A 25,889-nucleotide genomic window follows, 5' to 3' on the forward strand; every position below is an offset into this window, starting at 1 on the left:
TGCTCCTACTGTAACAGCTTCCATCCTTTAGCACCTGACCAGTTCATTTGGGATTTCAGGCACAGCATATGTTTGCTGCATCCCTCTCTGTAAGCTCTTTATGGCACCTTGGCAGCATGAGGATGCAGCACACAGGGGTGGCAGGGGGCTGGAGAGAGGGGAAGGATCTTAGAGTGCTGACTAGGCTGCTCTCCTGAAAGGACAATGACAACTCAGGATTCATCCACTGCAGCTGCTCCCCTTTAAATGCTTATTCAAACATCTCACCCACCTCAATACTGCCCAGCAGAAGGCTAAGGGATGAGGTACAAAACTCAGAGGCTGATGAAGATACTGCTTAATACAGTATTGATTTTTCTGGCGTGGCACTGACAGCTCTAAGCCCAAGCCCAAAGCTGTTAGACCACTGCCAAATCTCAGCCTGGTGTTGATGACTTGTTATACTGACCTGGGCTGGACCCACAGCACAAGTAAGCCTGAGAGGCTTAATGCCTCCCCTCAGAGGACTTCTCATCTGACACTTCCCTGCTAAAAGGCAACCTGATGCATTAACCAGAATCCCCAGGGGTCATGCAATAAACCTGCCTTGCCTGGGTATTCACCTTCACCTCAGACACTGGCTGCAAGAGAATCATGGCTTGGCAAGCTTCATCCCATAGCAGAGATCACCGAATCAATTAGGTGGGAAAAGACCTCTAAGATCATCAAGTCCAACTGTTAATGTAGCACTGCCAAGTTCTGCCACCATTAAAACATGTCCCAAGAGTCTCATCTACATGTCTCTTAAATACCTCTGGGGATGGTGACTCAACCACTTCCCTGGGCAGCACTTTCCAGTGCTTCAGAATCCTTTTCGCGGAGAAATTTTTCCTAATTTCACGTCTACCCCTTCCCTGGCACACTTGAGGCCATTTCCTCTTGCCACTTGGGAGATCAACCCCATTTTGTTGTGACCTCCTTTCAGATAATTGTAGAAAGCAGCAGGATCTCTCCTGAGCCCCCTTTTCTCCAGCCTGCTCAGATACCACTCTAGTGCTTTCTTCCCTCAAGCAGATCAGCACTCCTGCCCAGCTTGGTGTTGCCTGCAGTCTGACTGAGGGAGCACTCAATCCCCTTGTCCAGGTCACTGGTGAAGATTTGAAACAGCCTGGCCCCAGTACTGAGCCCTGTGGAACACCACTGGTGAGCAGCCAGCAGCTGGATGCAACTCCATTCACCAGCATGCTTTGGAATTGGTCATCCAGCAAGGTTTTTACCCAGCAAAAAGAACACCCGCCCAAGGCACAAGAAGCAGTTATTTTGCTTCTTGGCCTTCCCCTTGATCCTGACCCATAAACACCCAATCCTATTGTTACCATCATTAAGGTAGTTTAAATCTCTTTCCACAAGTCTGAGTAACTCCTGTGTAAAGATCCTCTGCCCCTTTTGAAACGGGCATACTGTATCTATCACCAGTAGACCTGGTGTTATGTAAATTGATCCATGATCAAAATCCAAAAATTCTGCCAGCAGAATTGTATTGATCTGCTGGCTTTTCCCCATTTCTTCCCTCATCATTCCCTGCAACTGGAAGGATAGATGAGAGCACTACTTGTGCTCCTGATCCCTTAACCAGTCATCCCCAAAATCTCTCTTGACTGCCCTTGGGTTGGTAACTTGATTGTTGCCTACCTGGAAAATCAATAATGAAAGAAAATCCAAGGGTCATATCAGGGTAGGAAGCTTTCTCATCACATCTTTAACCCAGGCCTCAGGAAGGTAGCATATTTCCCTAGGAAGTGTGTCCAGTCTGCATATGGGGTCTTCTATGATTTTGTTCCCTCAGAAGGGAGTGTCCTATGAGAATGACCAAGCCTTTCATGGAGAAGCAGTTTTGAGGCAGGGTGGAGGCTGATTTAACCTGACACCTCCAAACTAGATGAACCATCATCCCTCATTATTACTTGGCTCCACTTGCTGAGCCTTTTACCTGCTATGCAAGGGCATCTTGAGATAGAGCACAGCTAAAGCAGGACTTGGCCAGCATGGATTCCCAAGGGAATCCTGTTTTACTCATCTCAGGAAGAGGAGTAAAAAATGAGAGAGAGCTTGTTTTGCTCCTTCTCATCTGTCTAAGCTGCACATTCCCTTGTAGAGCTGTCTATTCTCGCTTGCTTTTCCAGGCTGTGCACACAGAATCACATTCCTGATCTCCAGGCTACACTTAACATCACTTTACGATGATCCTCAAGGGAAAGCTGAGCCCCTGCTCTGCTGAGCCCTGTGGTTTGGAGCAGATGCAAGAGAGTTTACTTTGCTAAGCAGTCCCACAGGTCTGTTCTGCCCTCATCCCCATGATGTTTGGGGTTTGGAAGGAAGACAGACTCTGCTGGAGGAGCAGAGCTCCTTCCTAGATTTTGAGCTAGAAAAGCACTAGCCCCAAGGAGATCTTCTCCCCCATGAGAGGGTGCCAACAGCTCCCCAAGGGGCTAAAATACAGACCCTTCAATCTCCCACCCCTACGTTCAGCTGACAAGAACTCCCCCTGCTCTCTAATCACCAAAACCCCACGGGGTTTTGCCACGTTTCCCCCCAGCTGTGGAGTCCTCTGTAAGCACAGGCGTTTTTGCAGGCACCGATGGATGCTGTTTGTTGTGGATGAGGGGGTGACTGTGCAAGAGAACCCCAGCAAAGCTCAGTGGCTTGGAAGAGTTTTCCTCAAGGGGACAGACTAGTACAAGCACAGGATTGTCCCTGTCAGACAGCTCATTTTCCTTACCCTTGTCCAAGAGAGTGAGAGAGCACTGTCTGCCTGCATTAAGGTGGCTGCACTGCTTATAATTTGCCAACAGGCAGAGTTCACTTGGGGAAAAATATAAAACATGGCAGGGCAGGAGAGGAGAGACTCTTAAAACACTTTTGTCTTTTGTTAAACAAAGTTTCAAAACTTCTGGGGGGAAATCTATACGTAATTAAAAGTTTAGCATGGCCAAGGAGATAGTCAAGGCTGCAGAAGCCAGTTGGTGGGAGCCCGAGACTTACTAGCCCTTAATATGCTAACTCATAATGTTTCTGAGAGAAGAACATGGCCCAGAGCTGCACAGAGTGTCTGAGGCACTGCTGCTGGGAGGATCAGATGAAAAGGTCTCAAGTTGTTGGTGATAGCAGCCACTGTTTGTTCAGGAAAAAAAGACAAAAAGAAGCTGCCCGGCTATTTTGAAATAGACAATTGCAAGGAAAAAAAAATCATCTGCCTGAATCAATCTTGCAATCACCAAGGCTGGTCAGCCTGAGTTTCCATGGTAAGCATTCCATTGCAGGAGCTAAAAGCAAATGGTGATGGCAGTTTTGATGGAGGGGTGAAGAGAAAGACAGAGAGAGCAGGATGGGAGAGGCAGACAGGAAGCCAGGGAAGCACTTCCCACACAAGCAAGCCAAGGCTGGAAGAGACATACAGGTTTGGGGAGCTTTCTGGGGAACATGTTCCTTGTCAACAAAGAAAGCTGCCCCAAGGACAGACTGTCCTCCACTGTCAGTCAGTTACTGAAAGACCCTCTGCACTCCTGAGCCTGTTCAGGTCTGGAGGTAGAACTGGCTCTGGAAGGGTTTGGGCAATGCTGTGACTCCTGCAGCAAGCACCACAAAGCAAACCCCACCAGAAGGGCTGGTAATGTAACTCAGCTGAAGGGAGACAAAGCTGCCACTCATCAAACCAAAGTCACTTCAGTTGGAAAAGACCTTTAAGATCATCGAGGTCAGCTGTTAACCCAGCACTGCCAAATGCACCACAGCTACACATCTTTTAAATCTGCTCAGCACCTCCAGCCCCAAGCACAGGGCACACAGGATACAAACACAGATCACACAGCTCCACAAATACAGAAGGGTAGTTGGAGGGTTTTACTCTGGCCCCCAGCAGCCTCAGAATCCACCTCTTAACCTCTCCAAGGCCAGTGGCAAAGATGCACACAAAGGATCAGCTCCCCCACCCCACTAAAACAGTCCCAGCACAGCAGTTCCATGGCCTGGTTATGCACACGCACTGCTGGGAAGAAAAAGAATCAGCCTGGTTTGCTCTGCTGCTTGAGCACCCATCCCTGAGCTATTGAGAAATGACCATCACTCGTGCAATAGAGCTCTTCAGTGGCAGCAATAGCAGGAGGCAGACGCAGCACAGGGACAGAGACTGCCAGCCCCCCTCCCATCACACGCCCGCAGCACAGGCAGATACACAAACTTACCTTTCACTCCTCCCTTCACTAACTGTCTTATCGCCATAGCAACTGTAATCCTAGGTCATGCAGCTAGGAAAAAAGAATAAATATAGCACAAATGAAGATATACACTATTGCCAAACACAGCCTCAGTGGTAGAATCTAATTTTCATTAGAGGCATAACAGTGGTTTTGCATAATTATACATATATTAATGCCCAACATGCCCATCTTTAGGGGGAATTCATTAAGTCGGTTCTAAATAAAAAGGATTGCTTGTTGCAGGTTAATTTATTTTCTTCTTTCTTTCTTTTTTAAAATTTTAAAGCAGAAAATATTTCTAAAAGCTCAAATCATACTTTCACAGCTTTTCCTTAATCCTGAGATTAAGAGAGAAAGGAAAACATAAAGATTAAGGTGGCTCTGAAGTAAAAACATGGCAAAAACATGTAACAGCCAACTTTGCTGCTTTTGAAATGTGAGGAGTGAGAACAAGCAATAAAAAAATTTGCCCAGATGCTGCACTGTACCTGGAATTGAGTCCCCAAGGAAAGCATCTCATAGCCTTTGGTGCTTGTGGTGAAAGCAATACAGCAGCATCATACTGAGAAGAACACACTGCTGCAAGCAACCGAACACAGGTTTGGCTGGTACCAGAATTTACTACACAGCTGGAGGCCAGCATTTACAAGAGGAGGCTTTTTGACTCTGATGGCACAGACATAAGATAGCACCAAGGGACAGCCCCAGCCAAGCACACTGTAAAAGAGAGAAACCCCTCCTCTCTATCTTCCTTCTTTAATTTCCTCCTCAGGTTCCTTCATTACCTACTAAACACAAACACCCTGAGGCTGGTACCTCATACCCCTCTGTATTATTGTTTCCAGGTGGGCCTCGTCTGAGTGATGGGGAGCCCTTGGTGCTGGTCAGACCCTGCCTTTCCTGAGTGTGGGGCAGTGCCTGGAGGTGGTTATTATCACTTCAGGTGCCTGGGTATGTGGGTGCTCTGGGACTTCACAGTGAGCTCTTTGATTGCAAACATGCACGTGGCTCTAAGGATGCTCCCCAAGTCCTGACCTGGTGCATGCTGGACTAAATAATAAAATAAAAGCAGCATCTTAAGGAGATGTCTCTTCTCTAACTTCATCAATATCCTAGCCAGGGAGGCAAGGAGAATCTAGTATTTGGTTTTGTCTCCACAGAGGCTTGTTTAATTCCTCCCTTGCTGTGAGGCAAGGAGAACTAGGACAAAGGGAAGGGGAGGGCTGGTCTTGAGGAAAGGGTTTGGAGGAAGGAAAAAGGGAGAGGTGCAGAATAAATGGGCAGACAGAAGAAGAGAGAGAGAGGTCTGTCCTAAGCAGCAACAGAAATCTCTCATGGCTGTCAGTCTCTAGTTCCTTTATTCCTTATGTTGTCATTAGTACACAGTTCAAAGCTCAGCCATTGTGAGGGAAAAATCTCCCTTCTCACCGAAGCTTCTGCAAGAGGGAGAGGGAACTCACTGCCTATCTGTCCAAGCCTGTGTCTGTCCTGGCCAGGGTCTTGCTGGTCCTTCCCTGTGCAGTAGTGAGCTCTCCCTGACACGGACTTTTGGAATGTGCAGCAGATGCAAATACGGCCCCTTCACTCCACACTGACAGCATCTCCTGCCCCTGTCCTGGAGGTACCTGAGCTGTGGAAGCCTACCTATCCACGATGGAAAGAGAAACAGCAGCTTGCTTCAGATGCTGCTGGTCAAAACCAGATTTTTTTAAAATTTTTTTTTTAAATTAACATACACCTCTGACACACTTGTGCCTGCTATCTCTGTTCTCCTGTCTTAAGTGCCAGCCTAGACAGAAGAGGAGCTCTATAGAGAGGTCAGATGGGGCCTTGCAGAGGGTCCTGCTGGGCAAGAGCTGTGAGCTCAGTGGAGGAAAGAACCCACCTTCTCTTTGTGAAGTTGTGCTGTAGGTGTGTGGGGGCTGTTTGTCCAGGCTACCCAGCCTTCTGCCTGACCAGAGAGCAGTGGCAGTGTTAAAACCTCCAGAAAAACAGGGTAAGTGTTCAAATGTCTGTGACAAAGTTTACCTGTGGGAGCAGGACAGGCATTGAGATATGGTGGATAATCCAGAGAAAATATTCAAAACCTTCTCTGAACTGATGAAGAGAGCAAAACTAGACACTCCTCTAATTTTTGGTTTTTTTGCAATTACCACCTCGGGCTGCCAAAACCAGTAGGCAGGCTCTGGGATGGGGAAATGAGACAGAGAGGGACTTGCTCCATTCCTGGAATTATTCAAGGCCAGGTTGGACAGGGCTTTGAGCAACCTGGTCTAACTGGAAGGTGTTCCTCCTCATGTAGGAAGGAATTAGGATACATTCAAGGAGGAGCTGAAATATGACCTAGGAAGCTTGTAGAGACAAGCTTGTAGAGTCCCAGAAATACTGTTATCCCCTGCTTCCCTCCCAGTGCCTCCTGCAGTGCTGATACAAGTTTGGTCTCTCCCTAGATGTTCCTTTCCTGCAGATATCCCTGCACATACAAATCCCTTGACATGGGAAACCAAGCCCCGGTGTCCCTCCTGTCCCATTTTTACCCATGTTACCTTCTGTGACTCCACAGTGCTGTGGCAGCAGCAGGGAGAGGTACAGCTCTACTGGGAAACCCGGCAGCGTGGTCCCCTCCCTGCAAACACGGTCACTGAGCCACACTGAGGAAATACAAAGCAGTGAGGATTCAAGGGTCACGGTCCCTGTTCCCCTTTGGAGGGACATTTAAGCCAGCTGAAGAGGCAGAGGGGATGTGTGAGCATATCCAGCAGGATGAGCCTTATGATTTAGGCAAACAGTGTAAATGCTTAAGTACTTACATCTAATACCATTCCTGGCACTCTCACAAATGGACTCTCCTGCCCAGCCATGCAGAGCAGCCTCAGATGCTGTCTTACAGCAGGGACTATGGAATTCCATACTTCTGCCTACAGGCACACCTGGAAATCTTGCATGTGCGGTGTGTCCCTCTCCTTCTGGCCTGGCTCCCCACCAGAAGGGACAGGCAGGTGATGTTCAGCCTCTCTCACTGTGGCTGGGGATCTCTGTGCCGTGCATGGCTCCTTGGAGGGTGGTATCATGGGGTATAAACATGAGGCAGGGGAGCAGGGCATTTGTTCCAATGTTTTGCTGAAGTCAAACAGCAATTCCTGACCAGACACAGAAATGGAAGATGTGGCAAACCTGCACTTCCCAGTCTAGTGCTGAGCTGAAGCTGATGCCTGCTCATACCAAGGTGGGGGCTCTCCTACCCCTCATGGGCTGTTCCCACAGCAGCAGCAAGGCAATCACATTCCTCCTTCTCTCTCTTGCACACTGATTAAAATCATGCTCATCACAAGTGCCTCAGCTCGAGCACCCAGCCCTTTAATTGCTGAAGGATATGAATGTAGGCTATTCCGAGACCAGCAATGCAGAAAATTAGCATTTAGCATGAAAATGATACTCCTGCATCATCACTAGTGCAAAGCAAACAACACAACCAGCCAGGCTGCCTCTTTCCCTCCCTACCTGCATGCTTGGACTCATCCAGTGCTGCAACAGCCCCATTGCTTTCCACACACGTGGGCCTGTCCCTCTGAGGCTGCCACTAGGAGACAGGCAGGGGCTGCAAGGTGGCATCTGCTTGCTGACTCTGAGCTTTTGATGAAGCAGGTTTATACACTCCTGCTGAAATAATCCTCCCTCAGATGTCAAAATGCCACATTAGCTGCTGCATTGATTCCTGCGGTATTTACAGAGCAGAAGAATGCAGCAGCAAGCGGGGGTGAGGCTGGAGGGAAGAAACACTCCTGGTGTGTCCTGTCCCTCAAGGTCAATCACCCATGTGAAGCCAGGAGTCAGATCTTCTCCTCCAGACCCTTAGCTCTCTCTATCATTACGGCAAATTCCCCTCAGGCCCTCTCACCTCTTTATTATCTAGGCTGGTTGGACACAATTAGACATTAAAATGCTGTGTCCACAGAAGCCTAAAAGGAAAGGCTGTTTTTTAACCAGTCAGGCTGGGATGGAGCCATCATCTGGTAGATCATAACTAACCTTCCAAATCTGTGAGCAGCACAAGGGTGACTGCTGTGCTTTCCCACCCCAGCCAAGGCTCTGCATACTGGTGCTTTCTACCACAGGGAGAGCTGCCTGAACATCCTTGCCCAAAAGGGAGAGTATTTCAACTTGTTTCGACGTGGATCTGTGACCTCTTTGCTTTCCTGAGCAAATCGATGATGCTGAAGTGCCAGAGCTTCAGTTCTGATTAGCAGATGGAGTAGCAATTTACATGGCATGAGGAGGGTCCTGCTGGTACCCAGAAGTGCAAGTGCACACAGACACACACAGACACACAGACACACACACAGAGACACACACACACACACAAACACACAGACAGACACACACACACAGACACACACACACACACAGACACGCACACACAGACACACACACAGACACACAAACACATAGAGACACACACACACAGACACACACACAGACACACACACACACAGACACACACACACACAGACACGCACACACAGACACACACACAGACACAGACACACACACAGAGACACACACAGAGACACACACACACACAGACACACACAGAGACACACACACACAGACAGACACACAGTGACACACAGACACACAGTGACACACAGACAGACACACACACACACACACAGACACACACACACACACACACACACACACACACACACACACACACACAGACACTCCCAAGCCCCAGGTCCCCTCATGTCCCATCACAGGATCTGCTGCAGCTCCCTGCCAACCCAATGCCCCTCTTTCCCCTGCCCATAGAGGCAGGTTGGACCAGCACAGGATGCAGCCCAGGTGTGCCCAGCCCCCTGAGGTTGCTCCCTGCCCCAGGCCCGTGGTACTTGGCTGGACAGGGCTCACTGCCCTGGGGCAAGCAGAGACCTTTGCCACTCGTTGCAGACAGTGTTGCCCAGACATTGTCTGTCTCAGTGGTGTGGGCACTGCTGGTGAGCAGTGTCTCGAGTCAGCAGTTTGGGCTGTTTACTGCTTTAATATATCCTTGAAAAAAGAGACCAGTGGGAGATCTGTTTATAAGCCATAATCACCCTGAAACAAGTATATGCCTACGCCCACGCACATACACAAAGCAGCAGTGGCTGTGGAAGCATACGAATAAATATTGAGCAGACACCAAGGGATTTTCAGAACAGTGTCTCTGTTTTTTTAAATTCAATGCCATGTTGTTGGCTGCTTTTTTTTTTTTTTTTTAACCTTTCTGAATTATTTCCTATGCCTGGGCTTACAATAACAGCACAAAACCAATCAGTGGCCTATGATGATTAACAGCCTCTCCTGTGTTATTAACTCTACATTCAAGGTAAGGTAATTTCAAAAATCTGTGCAAAGAAATATTAATCTACAGGGAAGACTGGGCAGTTGTGTGTATGTAGAGGGTTTATACACACAAAAGCAGATCTTTTATCCACATCACCCCATTTACACTGCACTCAGCTTTTCTTCTTGGAAATATCTATTATTAACTAGAATATGTGTAATACATCTGCATGTAGATCATCTTGAAATGAACCCTTCATATGATTCAGATAAGGAGGTGAGAAAAGAAGCATGTAAGTGAAAAAGTAAATTAACTGTGTTGGTGAAGTAATTGAAAGGAGAAATGGGATCACCCACTTTCATTGTTTTCCCAGTGATCATTAGGTGCAGCTAAGGATGACAGTGGTAGTTTTAGAGGAAAGTTCACCTGATACTTCATCTCAAAGCTGTGATAGCTCAAAAGCAAGTCTTATACCAAGAACTTGTGGGGTAATAAAAACGCTTGCCTGTGCATGGACCACATACTTGAGTTCTTGCATGTTGCTTATCCTCTTTTTGTGTGGGTGGCACTCTCCTAAATGGGCACTTTTCAATTTAAGAGCAAATCTTGGATTAAAGATGTTTCACTAAAAAATAGTTTGTTTTCAGATTGCCATCCACAGAGCTCATGGTATCACTGATCATTTGTTTTGAAGCATCTTAGCCCCTCCGAGTGTTTCTCAGTGAAGGAAGGGTGGCTGCCCTGCCTGCTTGTGCTGGGTGGTTGCTTTTTGAAGATACTCTGCCAGACTGAGAAGGAACACTGCTCTTCCCTTAGCAGCATAAGAAATAGAAGAACAGAAAGAAAGTTGTGGCAGCAGAACTATGAAAAATCCCACCTTACTGTGGTCAGCACCAGCAGGTAACTTACAGTGCAAAAATTTCATCCAGGACGAGTCAGCTGAAGGAAAGAAAGGGGAAGAGCTGCAGGAAGAGTGCTTCGTCTGTGGTGCACTATGTGCACCAACATTGCCACAGCAACCAGAAGCAGAACAGAACAAAACAACAAATCAAAGCTGCAGCATCTTTCAAAGTTCTCCAAAATAATACAGATAGTTAAAGCAGCATTAGACAGAAGGTTAAAGTGCTCTGGTCTCTGGAAACATCCTTGGTAAAACAGTGCCTCTCCCTCTGCTATCATTCTGCTCTGCGGACCATGAGACAAAGGGAAAGCTGTGTCTGTCGACTTTGGTGACTACAGACAAAACCACTGAGGAAAAAGATTTGTATTCCTCTGTGTCCACAGCACTGCACAGCAAAGGGGGAGAGTGAGCTGGAGCCTGCTGTGCTTTTCATGGCAACAGCCCAGCTGCTCATGGGAGCAACTGCATGAGGTGTGGATTCCTGGAGTCCTCCCTGCTCTTACTGATGCCATGGGCATGAAAGATGCTCAGCAGCGCTGCTGACACGCAAAGCAAGGCTGAGAATGAACCCTGCTGTACGGCTCATCTTTGCAAGAGGAAGGGCAGATTGTTACTGCTTATTGCTGCAGCTCATGTTGGAGCAAAAGCAGAGGTGTGCTGCAAATCAGTGTCTGGGATGCTGGTTTTGTGGGGGGAGAGAGCTCCTTCCTTGTAAATGGAGCACATCTGCTCTAGAAGTGGCTGGGAGGCATAAATATTGAACAGCAGATTGCCAGCTCCAGCTCCTGTGTGACAGGATCTTAGTAAATGTAAACAAGGGCTTGGAAATATGCACAAGAAGGAAAAAGTGCTAGAGAAGAAATATATGTATATACATATATATATATATATATACAAACACCTAAATGAGATGCAAGAAATGAGTGATAACTCAATGATATGGAGATAGTGATTTCCTTTTGGAATCCAGTCCCTAGCAAGGAACAAAAATAACATGGAAAAAAGGAAAAGCAAGGCAGATCTTACAAAGTATTTGTGAAGAGCAGGGAAGGGGGATACTTGGAAAGTCAGTATAGATAGTCACATATAGACAAACTGAACTGGGTGGCAGACATCCAGGTGCCTGACTTTGCAAGGTACCAAACTCTTCCTACAAGGTGCACTGTTTTGTATCACAGCTAGTTAAAAAATCCACAGGGTTTAATTTTTTCTGTCTCTGTGGAATTCTTGTGATGAACCCAAGTGAACCAAAGCCACTTACCTCCATATCTTCCATAATAAATGTTGAGTTTTTAGTCACATTGGCTAAAAATAATTCTCTCCTTCTGATCCAGTGTTAGGATGACTTTTGCTCTCACTGTACAGTGGGTGTGCAGGGCATATTTCCTGCAGGCACCTCACTGCCTGGGGACCCATCTTCAGTGCTCCATCAGGTGGACAACTGGCCTGGGGTCTTGAGAACTCAGTCACCAGAGGCCAACCAGGCCACAATAGCTCTGTGAAGCTGTTTGGGAGCATTTTGAATGTGAGAGCCATTTGGTGGGAAAAATAGAAATTCTTTGAAATACTTCAAGGTCTTCTTCTCTATGTTTCTTCTATTTGAAAAATTATTTTCTTGCTCAATAATGTTTTCAGTTCCTCCCCTCCCACCAAATCCTGATCAGCTCATAAGAATTTCACAGAGGGTCAGCTGGTATGCAGTCCTTTACACGGGCCTCAAAAAAACCTCTTAAACAAAACAAAAAAACCCCTGGAAGCCCAAATGAACCACCCTGCCACCTTTCCTTGAAAGAAAACAGTGATCACATTGGCAGCTGACTCCTATATATCTAATTTCATAGGGAACTTTTGGTAGTAGTAAAGAAGACAGATGAAGATGTAGAAGCCATGCAAAGTACATCTAGTGGTATGTATCACTCATTTGGCTGTGCTGAGTCAGTCTCTGGGTTCAGAAACAAAAAATCTAAATACAGGTGTGTTTTCCACGAGCAGATTGGAGCAGTTGAGGACTCCACATTCAAGAGAAGGTGGGTAAAACAAGGGATGAGCTCTGCTCTGCACCTGCAATGAGCAACATCAATAGGCCCAGAGTTCACAGTGAGAGGAAAATTTACAGGGAGGCCTTAGAAAGAAAAAAAGACTAGCGAAATGTTTAAAATAGGTAGAGGAACTACTTGGTGAGCCAAGGTGAAAGGTGTTAAATGCACCTTGCTTGTCAGAGCAGCAGCAGGAGCAGGACGTGGCAGTGAGATGTGAGCTGGAGGAAAGACTTGGGATGGAGCAGGGAGAGGGATGCTTTCAGTGGCAGACGTGGGGGAGAGCTGGGCACAGGGGTAGTGTGGCAGCAGGACAAAACAGAGCAATATCAGGCTAATGACAGCAGAGAGCACCCTGGCAGGAACTGCCTGCCTACAGTCCCTTGTGGGAGTGGGGAGTATTAGAGGCTGAATAGATGCCTGGGCACATCCTAAGCTGCCCTCAGGTGTTGTCTGGGAGGTGGGTGGGTGATGACAGGAGTTTCTCCATGTGCCAACAGCCAGGCATAGCTGGGAAAGGCAGCTCTTGCCAGGAGAAACTGCACAATCTAAAGTGCTGCAGAAATCCCCAGCAAAACCACAAAGTTCTTGCTGGTTTAGTGTTTTGCCTCCTCTTTGGGAAGGATAAATGTTTTCTGCTTCATATTGAAACAGTTAGTAAATAATTAAAAGAGAGAGACAAAATAGTCTTTAAGGATAACCTAGTCTTCTGTTTCCATGGCAACCTCCTTCCTAAGCCAGAAGCCTTTTGCTCCAGCCATACAGCCAAGGGTGAAAGTCCTTCTGCAAGGGGGTGGGCGAGGTGGCATGACCCTGCTGGGAGGTGAAGGGGAGACATTCTGCAGAGCAAAGGACTCCCATAAACCCCAAAACACAAGGGGCTGTATTCACCCCATGAGGTCACCACCACCCTCTTTTTACCCTTCTTCCCTCTCAGCTATCCCAAGTGCAGGCCATGCTTCACTCATGATCAAATACTGGGGTAATTTCTAGCACTCCACCAGTCTCTGATGCTTCTCCCATTGCTCAGTTGAAACATTTCACAGCCCAGAGCTCCACACAGAGTCCCACCTCTGTGTTCTCTTATGGCAAACTTCCAAGGAGCGCTCTGTGTGCATTGAAGTATCTGGGGTTTGGATGCGTTTCAACCCTTTGGGTTTTTTGGTAAGCCCTACCTCTGGCTTCAAAGCACCTCTGGGTTTGGGCTGAAGCCCTGTGCAACCCAAGTTCATTGTTCAGCCATTTAGAGACTGAATTCCTTCCCTGAGGATGTGAAACCATGTGCCACGCCCCTCCTCTCTGCCCAAGGGACAGCAAGAAGGGGCAACTCACCCAAAGAACCACCAGTGCAAAAAAAGCATTTAAAGACCCTTATTATTGCTTTAATAAATCTGAACTTGCATCCTTTCTGCAAGGACAAGGACCCAGGCTTTCCTGTCCTCTACTCACAGGTCTGACCTCCCTGCAGTCAGCATCCTCTTGCAACAGAGCAAATGAATGAAGTCCACACAGTAATTATCCTTTTCCTGGCTGCAGGTCCCAAGTGATGTGCTTGCTGCTTACAACACTGGTTTGTAAGATGCAGCAGCTGCTTTAAAGTCAGACGGGTCACAATCAAATCAGGACATCTTTTGTGCTGCTCTCTTCACAATGCTCTGTATGCCAGCTGGGAGACCCTGGGGAGGGCTGCAGAGCCCCTCTTGGTCTGACTGAAAAAATGGTACAGGGAGCCCTGCTCCTTCTCCTCAGTGCTCTAAACAGTCTTGTCTCCATTAGGCTGCTATCATCTCCCTGCTGCCTTTCCCAGTCTGTCTTCTCTGACACATCTGAGTGGAACATCCCTGGGGTGGTATATGACATCCAAAATGCTTTGTTCCCCTCAGGTGGTCAGTTTTCCTGCCCACTTGCAAATGTGGGAAGGGTACAGAACCTTGGAGTTGCTGCAGCAGGAGATCCAGGCTGACCCTGCCAGGAAGGAGACTCGTGCAGTTGTACCACTGGAAAAGCAAGGAGGGATGCAGCCTCTGGAACCCTTGTTGCCACGTTGGGAGAGGACCATGCTGGACAGAATCCTGGATCCTGAAGCAGGTCATGGTTGTTCTGCCCTCGCCCTCTGCAATCCTCCCCACTCCCACCTGCCCTGCAAGGCAGAGACAAGGAGAGCTGCAGTTTTCCTTGTCCCTCTCACCCATCTCTCCAGCTGGTGAGCCAGTTGGCCTGGACACAACACACATCAGCATCCTTACAATGGCACGCACACGCAAACACACACACACTCTCCAATCAATATTTGCTGCTCTCCATGCCCATGATTGGCACTGATTAGGACTCTGGTCCCAGCTACACTGATGCAAACCAGGAAAATGCCAGAGGATGATGCTAGAGAGGAGACAGAACCACCCCCAAGCTGAGGATGTCCTTGCAAGGTGTTCCCACTGGGGCTTGGAACAGCCTTAGCCCTCAGCAAAGGGACTGACTGTGTTTTGTGTTCTTGAAGCCCCCTTCGCTTTTATGTCTTTTTTAATATTCTAGGTTTTGTATTCTTTTAATATATTATAGCTATAGATACAAAAATAACAGATAGGTTTCTCTAGGGATAATTTTTGCACCTTTGGGCTTCTAAAATAAAATATCACAATTACTGCAACTAAAAGGGGGAAAAGTTCAATTTACTCTCCCCTTGTTACCTTCCCCTTCCCTTCCACCCTGCCTCTCCCACTCCAAATTATCCCCATGAACCATGTAAATCTTTTCCCTTTGAAATTTTCTTTCTTTGGAAAATGAAAAAACCAAACCCAACAAAACAACAACAAAAATAAGCCATGTAGCCTCCATCCCTCCTTCCATGAGCGTGCCCGCTGTGTTCACACATTCCCTTCAAAGCAAGGCTTTTCACCTCAAAACGTTTCCCTGTGCTCCATGGCTATTTGCTTTTCTCTGTTGCTGGGGCCAGATTTTCACCTGCTGTAAATCAGCATGAATTCACCTCAAGCCAGAACTCCGCTGCTTTACACCGACAGCAGGTTTTGCCAATTTATTCTCACCCTGAAGATCTGGCCCGCAATTTTTAACCTTGGAAATGGAAGCATGGACAATAAAGAAGTTCCCAGAAACACACCAGGCAAGCCCCAGATGCTCTTCCCTTGCTGCTCACTCCGTTTCCCTTCACCCCATCCTCATGGTTTGGTATAGCAGCTCCTTCAGGCCCCCCATTCTCTTGTTCCTCCTTAGCACTTTCTGAAATTCATAATCTCTCAGTAAAAAAAATAAATAAATCGATCTCTCTATATATGTATATGTATATAACTAAACAGCTGCCACGTAGCAGTCACCTGGCTGGAGGGTCCCGTCCCTGCCAGCCCCATGGCCTTTCCTTGTCACTGTAGTCTCTGGGGTGATGGTCCAGGTCTTGCCCTCAGGCAGGACTGTTCCCGTATTGCTTGCACTCTCCCACACCTCTGAGGTACGGTACCAGAATATTTATTATATATATATATGTATATATATATATATTTACGTATATATATATATATTTATAAATTTTTGTTCGCCTGTTTTCTTTTTCTTGCAAATCCTTTGGAATCGCTGCCGGGGAGAAGCTATCGAAACATGCTCCCCGTGCCGGCGGCCGAACGCTCCCTCCCTGCGCTCAGGGACCCTCATCTGTTCCTCTTGCTGACCCCGCCGCCCAGCTCCAGCTCGGGGGGCAGCGCGGAGCCGCGGTCCCCTGTCCCCAGCCTGCCGGGGCCGTCCGGCTCCTCTCCTCCGCTGGGCGAGCGGGTGTCCTTGCACAAGTCCGTCGCCCAGGAGGGCATCGAGAGGAAGCCGCGAGGGTCCACGGTGTAGAAGGGCTTGGCGTGGTGGGCGGCGGGGCGGCGGGGCGAGGGGCTGGCCTGGAGGCTGCTGGTGCTGCTGCACTTCTTGAGCAGGCTGGGCGCCGGCGGCGGCGGCGAGAAGAGCGAGGTCAGCGAGAGGCTGCTCAGCGTCTCCGAGGGCTCGCTGTTGTTGCCGCCCCCGCGCAGGCTGCTGCCCGCGCCCTCCTCGTCCGAAGGGTCCATGGAGTCGTGGTGGGTGCAGCCGGGGCTGGTGCTGCCGCCGCTGCTGTGGCTGCGCTGGTGGCGGCACAGGCTCCGCAGGCTGAAGAGCCCCCGGCCCCGCAGGCTGCGGCGGCGGGAGGCGGGGGACAGCGGGGCCGCCGCGGGTCCGTGGCTGCCCGGCGGCGGCACGGGGCACAGAGCCACCGGCAGGGCCAGGGCGCGCTGCCGAGAGTCGCCGAGGCTGAGCCCGGTGTCCTCCAGCGCGGGGTGCAGGCTGCCCGCCGAGCTGCTGCTCCGGCTCTCCAGGGACGGGTCGCTCTCGGGGCGCTGCGGAGCACGGAAACACAGCTCTCAGCAGGGACACGGGCAGTGGGCAAGAGACTGCCTGGTTGGTTTTGGGGGTGCTTTGGGGTGGGATAACAAGCCACAATTACAGAAAGGGGAAAAACTCCATTCCTCTCTCGCTCTGCTGGGGAAGGGAGCCATAAACCAACCAGTGCTTCAAAGCACCAGCCGTGCAGCCTGCCACGGGGATTTCCTTCTGGGTAAGGAGGAGGAGAAGTTTCGATATTTTGAGCTAATTTCATTCTGCTTCAGGATGAATCTACCCCTCCCACCTGAAGTGCTCCACCAAAGGGAAGGGATGCTGTGTCTTTGAGCCCTGCAGCACCCACCGCTATGCTGTCCCTGAAGCAGCAGAGCAAAGGTTCCCTGTGGTCCTCACTCACGGCTTCCCTACAAACCTGCCACACAGACTGGGGACACATCTATCAGCTGGACAGGAATCAAGGACCTCCTTTCATTAAAAAAATCATCAGTATCTGGGGAGGGAAAAGAGGCTCCATGGTTCTTTTGACCGGCACTAGCAGCAGCTACCCTCTCATTTAGGGTGGAAAGGGGGTGTGCTCTCCCAGCAGAAAGAGGAAACAGCCTTAATTTCCTTGTATCAGAGCTCATCTGGTTAAGCTGCATTTTAGCTGTTTCTAGGAAATTGGTCTGCACTATGCTATCATCACTGGGATGCTGCACTGGGAATGATGCATGTAGGACTGGAAGCAGTCTCCTGAAGCAGTCTCCATTGTTATTCAGTACAGTCTCTGTCAAATAATCAGAAATTTGCTAATTTCTCCTTTATAACAATTCAGTACTTTTGTCCCAGTGGTGTGCCAGCTCCAGGGCTCTACCTCTTTATGTCTTAACTTAAACCAGAAGTTTCAACACTGCAACAACTCAGTGTCAGACCAAGGCTAAATTTATCCTTGGTAGATTTATACACATTTCTATTGTCTTTCATATATAGCTGGATAACATCTGATTTTATTTTTTAGTTTGTCTAGAACAGAGTGCCCCTGTTCATGGAGTATCTTCCAAGAACAACAGCAGACATCTCTACTGGGATTTCATCTCTGCATCTTCTGCACTTCAGAGACACCTGATCTCCCCTCAGTGCTTTCATTCTTCTCTTTTGTTAGTGAGAAATAGCTGCCTTTTCAGAAAGAAATGGCACCTTTCTGGGATATGAGAGTTAAGTGAGCAGGGCAAAACAGTGAACTTAGGGACTGTGTGGATGGGGCACTAAGGGATGTGAGGACGCAGGTGGGAAGAAGCCTGTTCCAATCAAGGAGGTGCACGATTTGTAGTCACAGTGTTAAGAGGAGCTGAAGAGGCTGTGCAGCTGTCACCTCCCTGGCCCACACCATGGCTGCTGTGCATGCAGGTGTCTGCAGCACACCCAGTGCCAGGGACCCAGGGGGAAGCTACAGAGTGATGTGATTTCATCTTCACGTGGGCCCCCTTGCAGCTGATCAAAAGCAGAAGAACAAAGAACTTCACGGGGTGAGAGCTATCCAACACCACTTTGTTATACTATCCTCTTTCCTCCCCTACCCTCCTGCATTCTGCAGTCCACTGTGCTCCTCCTACAGATCCGGGTTACCCAGCCTATGACTACAGCTGCCTCTCCTTCCTCTGCCCTCCTCCTCATTCAGCCCCCTCTGTTTATATGGGATGTGAAAATTGAACTTTCCTAGCAGATAGAAACAGAGTTCCTCACCTGATGGAGAAGCGAGCAGTTCACACCTGGAGATCTCAGTGATGCCCACGAGCCTTGCAGAGAGATCTTAGGAAGGTTGCGTGGACACGAGACTTCCTCAGGCCCTGTTTGGGTGGCAGAGATGGCTGGGTGGAAAAATTCTGTTGGTACAGGTAACAGAGGGGAAGATGCACCTGGAGAGAAGGGGCTGGGAGGGACTGACAGAGCATCAAAAGAAAGGGGAGGAGAACAGAAATAGAAGAAAAAAAGAAGTTGAAGAGTCCTCTGATTTTATTTTGTGCCTTTGCTGCTGTTACACTGAGCAAATCTCAGGTCCAGTGAAGGAATATTCAGGAACATGCACCCCTGGCCAAGACTAAGGATCCCACTTTTTGCACAAAAACCTGCACCAGACCAGGAAGACCTAACACAGCTCAGAGCTGTAAGGTAACAGGCCAGCTCTACTGTTGCTCTCACAGAGAAATGATGAGCTATAATGCCTTGGTTCAAGTATGTATCACTGCCAGAGGACATTCATCCCAGATCCTGCAACACAAGGGATGAAGGGAGATGAACTGAGTGGTGGTTTGGGAAACCTGGGGACCACAGGAGACCAGGGCACGCTCAAGAATAGAACTGGAGCACTTCCACCAGGGGCAGATATGTGTTACATGTTCCCTGAACCTTTACTTGGTCTCAAGGGGCAGCAGTGTTTTTCTGTGCTGAGTGAGCACAGTCCATCCAGCTGGCATGTCAGGAGAATCTGTCCCCACTGTTCTCTGACCATGCATGGGTGCACTACTGCAAACAGGGATCAGCACTTCCACAATATTTCAAAGAGTCATGTCTGAGGGAAGATATAAAAACTAGCAACAAAAATGAAGGAACTGCTCCTCCCTCCATTCCTGAAGCAAATTAGCAAACTGAAAGCTAATTCTTGGTTAGAGTAGTCCCAAGTCACAATAACTCTCCTCATCCTGGCAGAGGGAAAGCAGGGGAAAAACAGAGCTGAACCAACCCACAGTTTCAGCAGACCTGGAGAATGAGAGCCCTGCTCACCTTTGGTACTTTCATGCTTTAGCCAAGACTGAACTGAGTTGAAAGGAGTGTTCTCCATTTCACACAGGTAACTGTCTGGGTTAGTAGAGCCATCCTCACCGGATGCTGGAAGCAGGCATTCCCCCAGATTGTCTGCCCCAGTGGAGTCAGGGTTGTCCCGGCCATTCTGCTGGAAAAAATATATGAGGACAAAGCTTTGTGAAATTTAATGGAAGATGATAGAGCAGACTTCAAAACCTCAAGAAAAACTGATTCTGATAATAACTGCAAACTAGCTAAGATGCTCAATTTTCCAGCCGAAATCCCTTTTGACTAATTCAGAGGAAGTTACTAACAGTAGTGAGGAGAACGTTCAAATGCATGTATTCTTTTGTTCTCTTAAAATCCTACTCCACAGTGTGTCTCTATGGAGAAGCTCTTGAAAAATGACCAGAATTATATTCCTCAGCAGGGACACCTGGATGAATACAGAGCACCTGAAATGAGCAGGCCCATAAGTACAGCACACGGTGTAAGATGCCCATGGCTGTCTGAGGCTAACCTTGATCTCCTTAGGATTCAGCTGAGCAGCGTTTCGATTGTCTGACTCATCTCCTAGAAGGATGGAAGAGGACTTATCTGAGTTGAGGGATAATGCTTCCATTTCAGCCAGCTGGACCTGCAGGAAGGGAAAGGAGCTATCAGAGGTCATGCCTGGAATCCACATTTCAAGCAGTCACACTGTTGATGGTGGATAAGTGAGAGCCTGTAGACCCAAGATCAATTTTAGGTTATATTCCTTGGATATATCAGGAACTGCCTAACCCAGACCTGGGCTGGGCAGGAGAATTCACTTTTTAAGAGAGGTTGAATATACGATCTGCAAGCAGGCTGCAACCAATCCATGCTCCTCTAGTGCCAGAATTGGAGGAACGAGTCCTGTATCTGTCACAGTGATACAGCTGGCCCAAGGCCCTGCAAGTAAAGTCAGGCAGGCAGAGGGGTCCCTCAGGTTGGTGACAGGGCAGCCAGCTCTGCTGAGGGATGAGGAGTGGACCCCTCTTTCTGAAGGCACCACAGACAGCCTTGCTTAAACATGAAGGATGTTTTCATTCCAGGGAAAGTCATGCCTTTTGCAGTCCATGCCAGTGTCATGCTTTTCATAATCTCTTACCTTCATTACTGAAACCCTGTTTCTCTCCAGCTTTCCTGCATCTTGCCTTCCCCCTCTCCTCTAACCTACCCAAGATCTTAGCTAACACTGTCTTCCATTCTGTTCTCTATCTCTAAACTCAGCCCTCCCACACACCCACACTTGAGCTCTCTCGTTTTCTGAAAGCTAGCCTGACCACTGCATCTCTCTCATTCCCGTGCTTCAGCTCTGCTCCAGTCCCATGCCTGACCTTGCTTCATTATTTTGGCCTGTTTCATACCACATGAGCCCCTCTCCCATCCTCTTTCCCCCAAGCTTTTAAATCTCCTCTGCCTGACAACTCTTTCTTACAATGCCTACAAAGCATCTTTTTCTATCAGCCTAAGCAGTTACTCTGTCCCTCCTGTGCTTGGATTTCCATCACTGGTCTCTGGAGTGCCAGAAGTTTGCACCACCAGCAGCTAACTCTTGAGAGCTGTATTCTGGGTTGTCTCAGTTGGGACAGCTTCTGGCCACGTGTTTGTGTTTGCAAGAGGCAGGAAACGGCTCTTGTGCCATGACAGCAGGTGAAACATTTGGAGAGATGACTTTTGAGCTGGAAGTTTAGTGGTTTGTGCCAATGCCAGAGACTGGAAGAGGTCTCCATCTGAGGGATAATGCACTTTAAACAAACAGAATGGAAAACTGGAGCTGGATGTAAATAAAGTGCACAAATGACATCCTTATTTGAGGTATTATTCTGACACAGGAACATGGTGCTGTTCAACCTTGGAGAGAGCCCACAATGTTCTGCTCCTCAGAACACGAATGCACAGAGAGCCCACAATGAACTTACACCAGGGATGCTACACAACCACCAGTCAGCAACAACTCCTGTAGAGAAGCACAGTCTTCATCCAGTCCCACTTCATGGGCCTACTCATCTATTACTCTCCCAAGTGCTTGCTGTACCAAAACACCCTTATAGTGCTTGTAGAGACGCGAGCATGACGTGTGGTAACATCTGTGACCACCTCTGCCATCCATAAAAAAGGATTTCAACAAAAGCCAGAACAGTCTGTTTGTCACTGAACCACTTGCTTGAAAGTTCTGACCACCCTGAGATCTACACAAAACCCACAATCAACAAAGCAATGACTAAATAAACCGCAGGTATGGAAATACATTTCACTGGTGCTCACTGACAAGCTGCTACCATGGCTAAACACACTTCAGTCATCCATATACAGAAGTCTGTCAACCACCACAAGAGTGAAAGGATAGAAATGACAAGAGAAGAGTTTAGCACCATGAAAAAAGGAGATTTTGTTCTTTTTGCTTCCCTTATGGTATAATATTTTAAAATCTGCTGACTAGAGATGAGGAACAAAAAAGACATTTTAAATTCCAGTGGGGAAGAAGGGGCTGTTCATTAGATCTCAATCCATGAAACCTGCAAGGGACATCAGCCTGAGATACTGAACCATGCACACATATCCCTGAGAAAACTTGCAAGTATACCTTTAAAAACAGACCCACAATTACAAAAATCCTTAATTGTACAAATAAATGGCTTGAAAATATCAGGAGTGTAATTGGGAAAGGCACTAAGCACTTCTGTTCAATGCCACAAAAAGCTTAGCAGATATTAATGAGTTTGAGCACACGTTTAAATGTGTCCATCCACTGTGCTCAGCATCTTGATGAATTAAACTACCAATGGAATTGGAGGGGACATTTTTGCCTAGTCTGTGATTTTTGTCAGAAGAGCAGTTCGAGGCTGATAGGGTGGACAGCTAGAATACTGGGTTTTTTTCTGGCACACATGCACTTAAGAGGACTAGATAAATAGTTTTGCCTATGTAACTTGCTGTCAATTGCTTCTGGGACTGTATAATTCAGTCTGTGTATAATACTTATTTGGATATGTTGATGTGCCAGAGTACACTCTAATTTAATGATTGCTGATGTTAGCTAGGATTCCATATATCCAATTTCCAATACTGAAATTTCCTCAATTTTTTTTCTACTTTGAAATATGAAGAGAAGGTCATGATCAATCCTGGCTTAAAAATCCTAAGGTATAGTTTTGACTCATGATCCAAAATATGATCTGTGTTTTATTACTAAACTCATTCTTGTGTAGATAATTTCTTTTCAATTCCACATTTTAGATGCATTGAAACACCATTTTTGAAAGTAATTTATGGCTCTATAACAGCCATTAGAAAGTATGATCTAAGAATAATTATTCAGTTGTGATAATTACATAAAATTCTTTACTCTGGCTGTGGCTTGCATTTGAAGATTTTGCTATCTAGTTTCTTTGCTGGAAAGGTAAGAAAACGGGTTGTTGTCTTCATTCATAGGTGGGATACTGAAGACTATCTGTGAGGTTTTCAAACTAGCTGCAAATGACTTAACTTGGGGGAAATCATTCTGGAATGCCTGAGGAGATCTCATTTGCTGAGAAAGCTGAGTACCAATTGCTTAACATAAAGACTTAAGTAAAACGATGGAAATTGCAGTTAATTGAAAACAAGTTATTTGGTTGCATTAATGCAGAATTCATTTGTGAAGTGTCTCAATAATGATAAACTATAGCAATGTTTGCATTTTGATACTTTCAAAAGGAAGCAACAGGGGAAAGCAGACAACTGAGAAGCTGAAAAAATATCAGAGCATCAAAATTAGGCATCTGAGACCAAACAAAATGTTGCTTTCTTTAAACATGAATAGAATGATCTGCTAATAAGAACTCTTTCCCCAAGTTTCCTTGTTTCTTTATAAGGTATAACAACATATCGAGTCAGTTATGGGGAAGGAGGGGATGAAGTTTGCCACTGATGTACCAATTTACACTCAGAAGTGCCACACTATTGCTACAAGTCTGACCACACAAAATCAGAGCACCTACACACAATGAAATTATCTCAGAACTAAATTAGTTCTGCTACTCACCTAACCCTTCCCAGACTATTTTGCTCCTCAAGTTTCACAACCTGAAAAGACTAATTGGTTAGGAAGGAGTTTTCCAAAGCATGTACCAACTTTAGTAGCTCAAGTCTAAGCCATTTGGTCCTGCTCTTAGCAACAACCCATTTGTCAGCTAACAAACTTTCTCAGTGGGCTCATTATTTAGTTTTTGCTCAAAGTAATTAACTGGTTTTCACCACAAACCAATCCTTGCTCACAGACATGACTCTATTCAACAAGGCAGTTAAACATGTGCTTAATTGATCGACCTCGATAGGGAATAAGAAAGCACATGCTTAAAACAAGGACAAAAGACAAGCTTAAATCTCCTACTGAATTGCTCCTGAGTGGTCTCATTGGGGTGAGATCCTCAGAGTTCTCTGTCCAACATGAGCCTGAACCTAGACTTTTCTTGCAGAATTGAACACAACAAGAGCTGCCAGGATGCCTTCATAGTCATTTCTCTACAGGTCATTCAGTCTCTCCTGACCCGTGTCCTGTCACATCTCACTTTTCCACCACCTCAAACATCCGCGTGTGGCTGAAGAGGGCAGGCCTGTACTAGAGGCAGCACCAGCACTTCACAACAGAGAACAAACACAGGTCAACAAGCTCTACTGTCTACACAATCTGCAGTGAGGAGCACACACGGGACGACCTGCAGGCGCGTGGGTGTGGGTGTGCAGGTCTGGGGGGAAGAGTCCCCTCACACATCCTCGCACGCAGGTTACCTCTTGCTTGTCATGGTTACACTTCTCGCACATGGCCGGCGAGGAGTAATGATGGAAGACGGAGCCCGATAGGTTATCGATGATCATTAACTCCCCGTCGAAGGAGTCCTTAATAATTAAAGAGACACTGTCCAGCCATAAGTTCTCCTAGGGGACAAGAAAGGGGGGAGGATGGGAGAGATCATTTTAAGAATGTTGAGTTTTTTGCTTTCAAGTTTCACGTGAATTTGGGGCTGGGTTCTCCACCCTGACTCATCTGGAGCAGCATCTTGTTCTGGAGGTACTTGCACGGGGTCACTGGGGAAAACATTTGCTCCACAGGGTGTGTAAAGGTGCCAGAGTTCAATGAAAAAAATAAAATAAAATAAGGAGGGACAGTCTTCACTCACTTTCAGTGCTCACGTCTCCCTTCCAGCTCTGCTGGAGTCACTCACTCTCGATCTGCCATTTCTCCTGCACTCTTCTCCTGAGCTCCCCTCTTAAATTTGCTCCTGTCACACCTTTAGCTGATCTGCTCCATCCCTCCTCTGCTGGCCCTCAGGTTCCTACACCATGATGACAATGAAGAGGACACACTGCTGTCATAGCCTTGTCCCTACATAATCCTATCAACTCAAAAGTCTACTGCTGAAAGCAAACCTTTCACCCTGAGGTGGAAGACTCTGCTGTTGCTAAGCCCTCAATCATCTGAGCTGCCCAGCTAATGTCCACATCTCCCTGCTGCAGTCTGGTTAGTAAGTTCAAAGCTGTACTCACCTGGGCTGGAGAGTAACATCTCATGCACAGATGTCCTTCAGGATCTGTTCTACCACCACCTCCTCCTGTTCCTGCTCCTTTTCCCTGTCCTGAATTTGGAGAGCCTGACTTGTGGGAGCACAGCCCATGAGTAATTTCCATCTCAAGCTCAGCATCCATCTCTGCGTCCTCCTGGGCCTCCTTGTTGCTGTCGTCGAGATGTTTCATGAGCACAGCTACCACCACATTGATGAGGACAAACTGGGCTGTGAGCACAAAGCTGACAAAGTACAGTGGGGAGATGAACTGCAGGTTGCTGAGGCAGCTCCGGTCATCGTGGCTGCAGTCACGCAAGGTATCCTTGAGGGGAAGTTGGGATCGAGAGGGAATGATGGAAGGAAGGAAAGACTAAAGTAAGAACAGACGCTTGGCTGTTGTCTCTGTCAAAAAACACTGATGCCAATGGAAAGAACAAGGCAAACACTTCTATCACCCTATACCTTTTGGCATAATGAGGTCCCCAAAGAATCTGGGACACACTGTTCATATGCTGTTTGCTTCAGAGCAAAACCATCCAAAGGCATGGTTCAGACCATGACATGTTGCTGCCACTTTAGCCCCACACATGTGAGCAAGACCAAAAATGAGCAGGCTGGTACTGCCTTCTCCCATCTATTCTCAAAAGCACCGTATGTGATGAAAGAACTTAG

The 25,889-nt window shown here is 47.4% G+C and overlaps 2 protein-coding genes across 5 annotated transcripts in view; both read right to left on the reverse strand.

Annotated features, from left to right (window-relative positions):
- GRAP2 (GRB2 related adaptor protein 2) overlaps positions 1-5,056 on the reverse strand; it is a 98,812-nt gene extending 93,756 nt beyond the window's left edge. Inside the window, exons 1-2 of one of the 2 annotated variants that reach the window (XM_033056853.1) lie at positions 4,724-5,056; positions 4,221-4,283 (exon numbers count right to left, since the gene is read on the reverse strand). The gene's annotated coding sequence lies outside the window, so the exon portion shown is untranslated. Of the gene's footprint in view, positions 1-4,220; positions 4,313-4,723 lie in introns of those variants that run through there. The other variant, XM_033056854.1, reaches the window with a different exon arrangement.
- An 8,802-nt stretch (positions 5,057-13,858) lies between these two features.
- The window catches only part of CACNA1I (calcium voltage-gated channel subunit alpha1 I), a 164,814-nt gene continuing 152,783 nt past the window's right edge, over positions 13,859-25,889 (reverse strand). For 2 of the 3 annotated variants that reach the window (XM_033057833.1, XM_033057832.1), the window contains 6 exons: positions 25,201-25,539; positions 24,445-24,591; positions 20,168-20,284; positions 19,627-19,795; positions 18,589-18,785; positions 13,859-16,862 (listed from right to left, as the gene is read on the reverse strand). In XM_033057833.1, the coding sequence (XP_032913724.1) occupies positions 16,158-16,862; positions 18,589-18,785; positions 19,627-19,795; positions 20,168-20,284; positions 24,445-24,591; positions 25,201-25,539 (1,674 nt within the window). In that variant the 3' untranslated portion in view covers positions 13,859-16,157. The remainder of the gene's footprint in view (positions 16,863-18,588; positions 18,786-19,626; positions 19,796-20,167; positions 20,285-24,444; positions 24,592-25,200; positions 25,540-25,889) is intronic. The other variant, XM_033057834.1, reaches the window with a different exon arrangement.

This window comes from Catharus ustulatus, chromosome 4, assembly GCF_009819885.2.
Source record: "Catharus ustulatus isolate bCatUst1 chromosome 4, bCatUst1.pri.v2, whole genome shotgun sequence".
NCBI classification, from domain to species: Eukaryota; Metazoa; Chordata; class Aves; order Passeriformes; family Turdidae; genus Catharus; species Catharus ustulatus.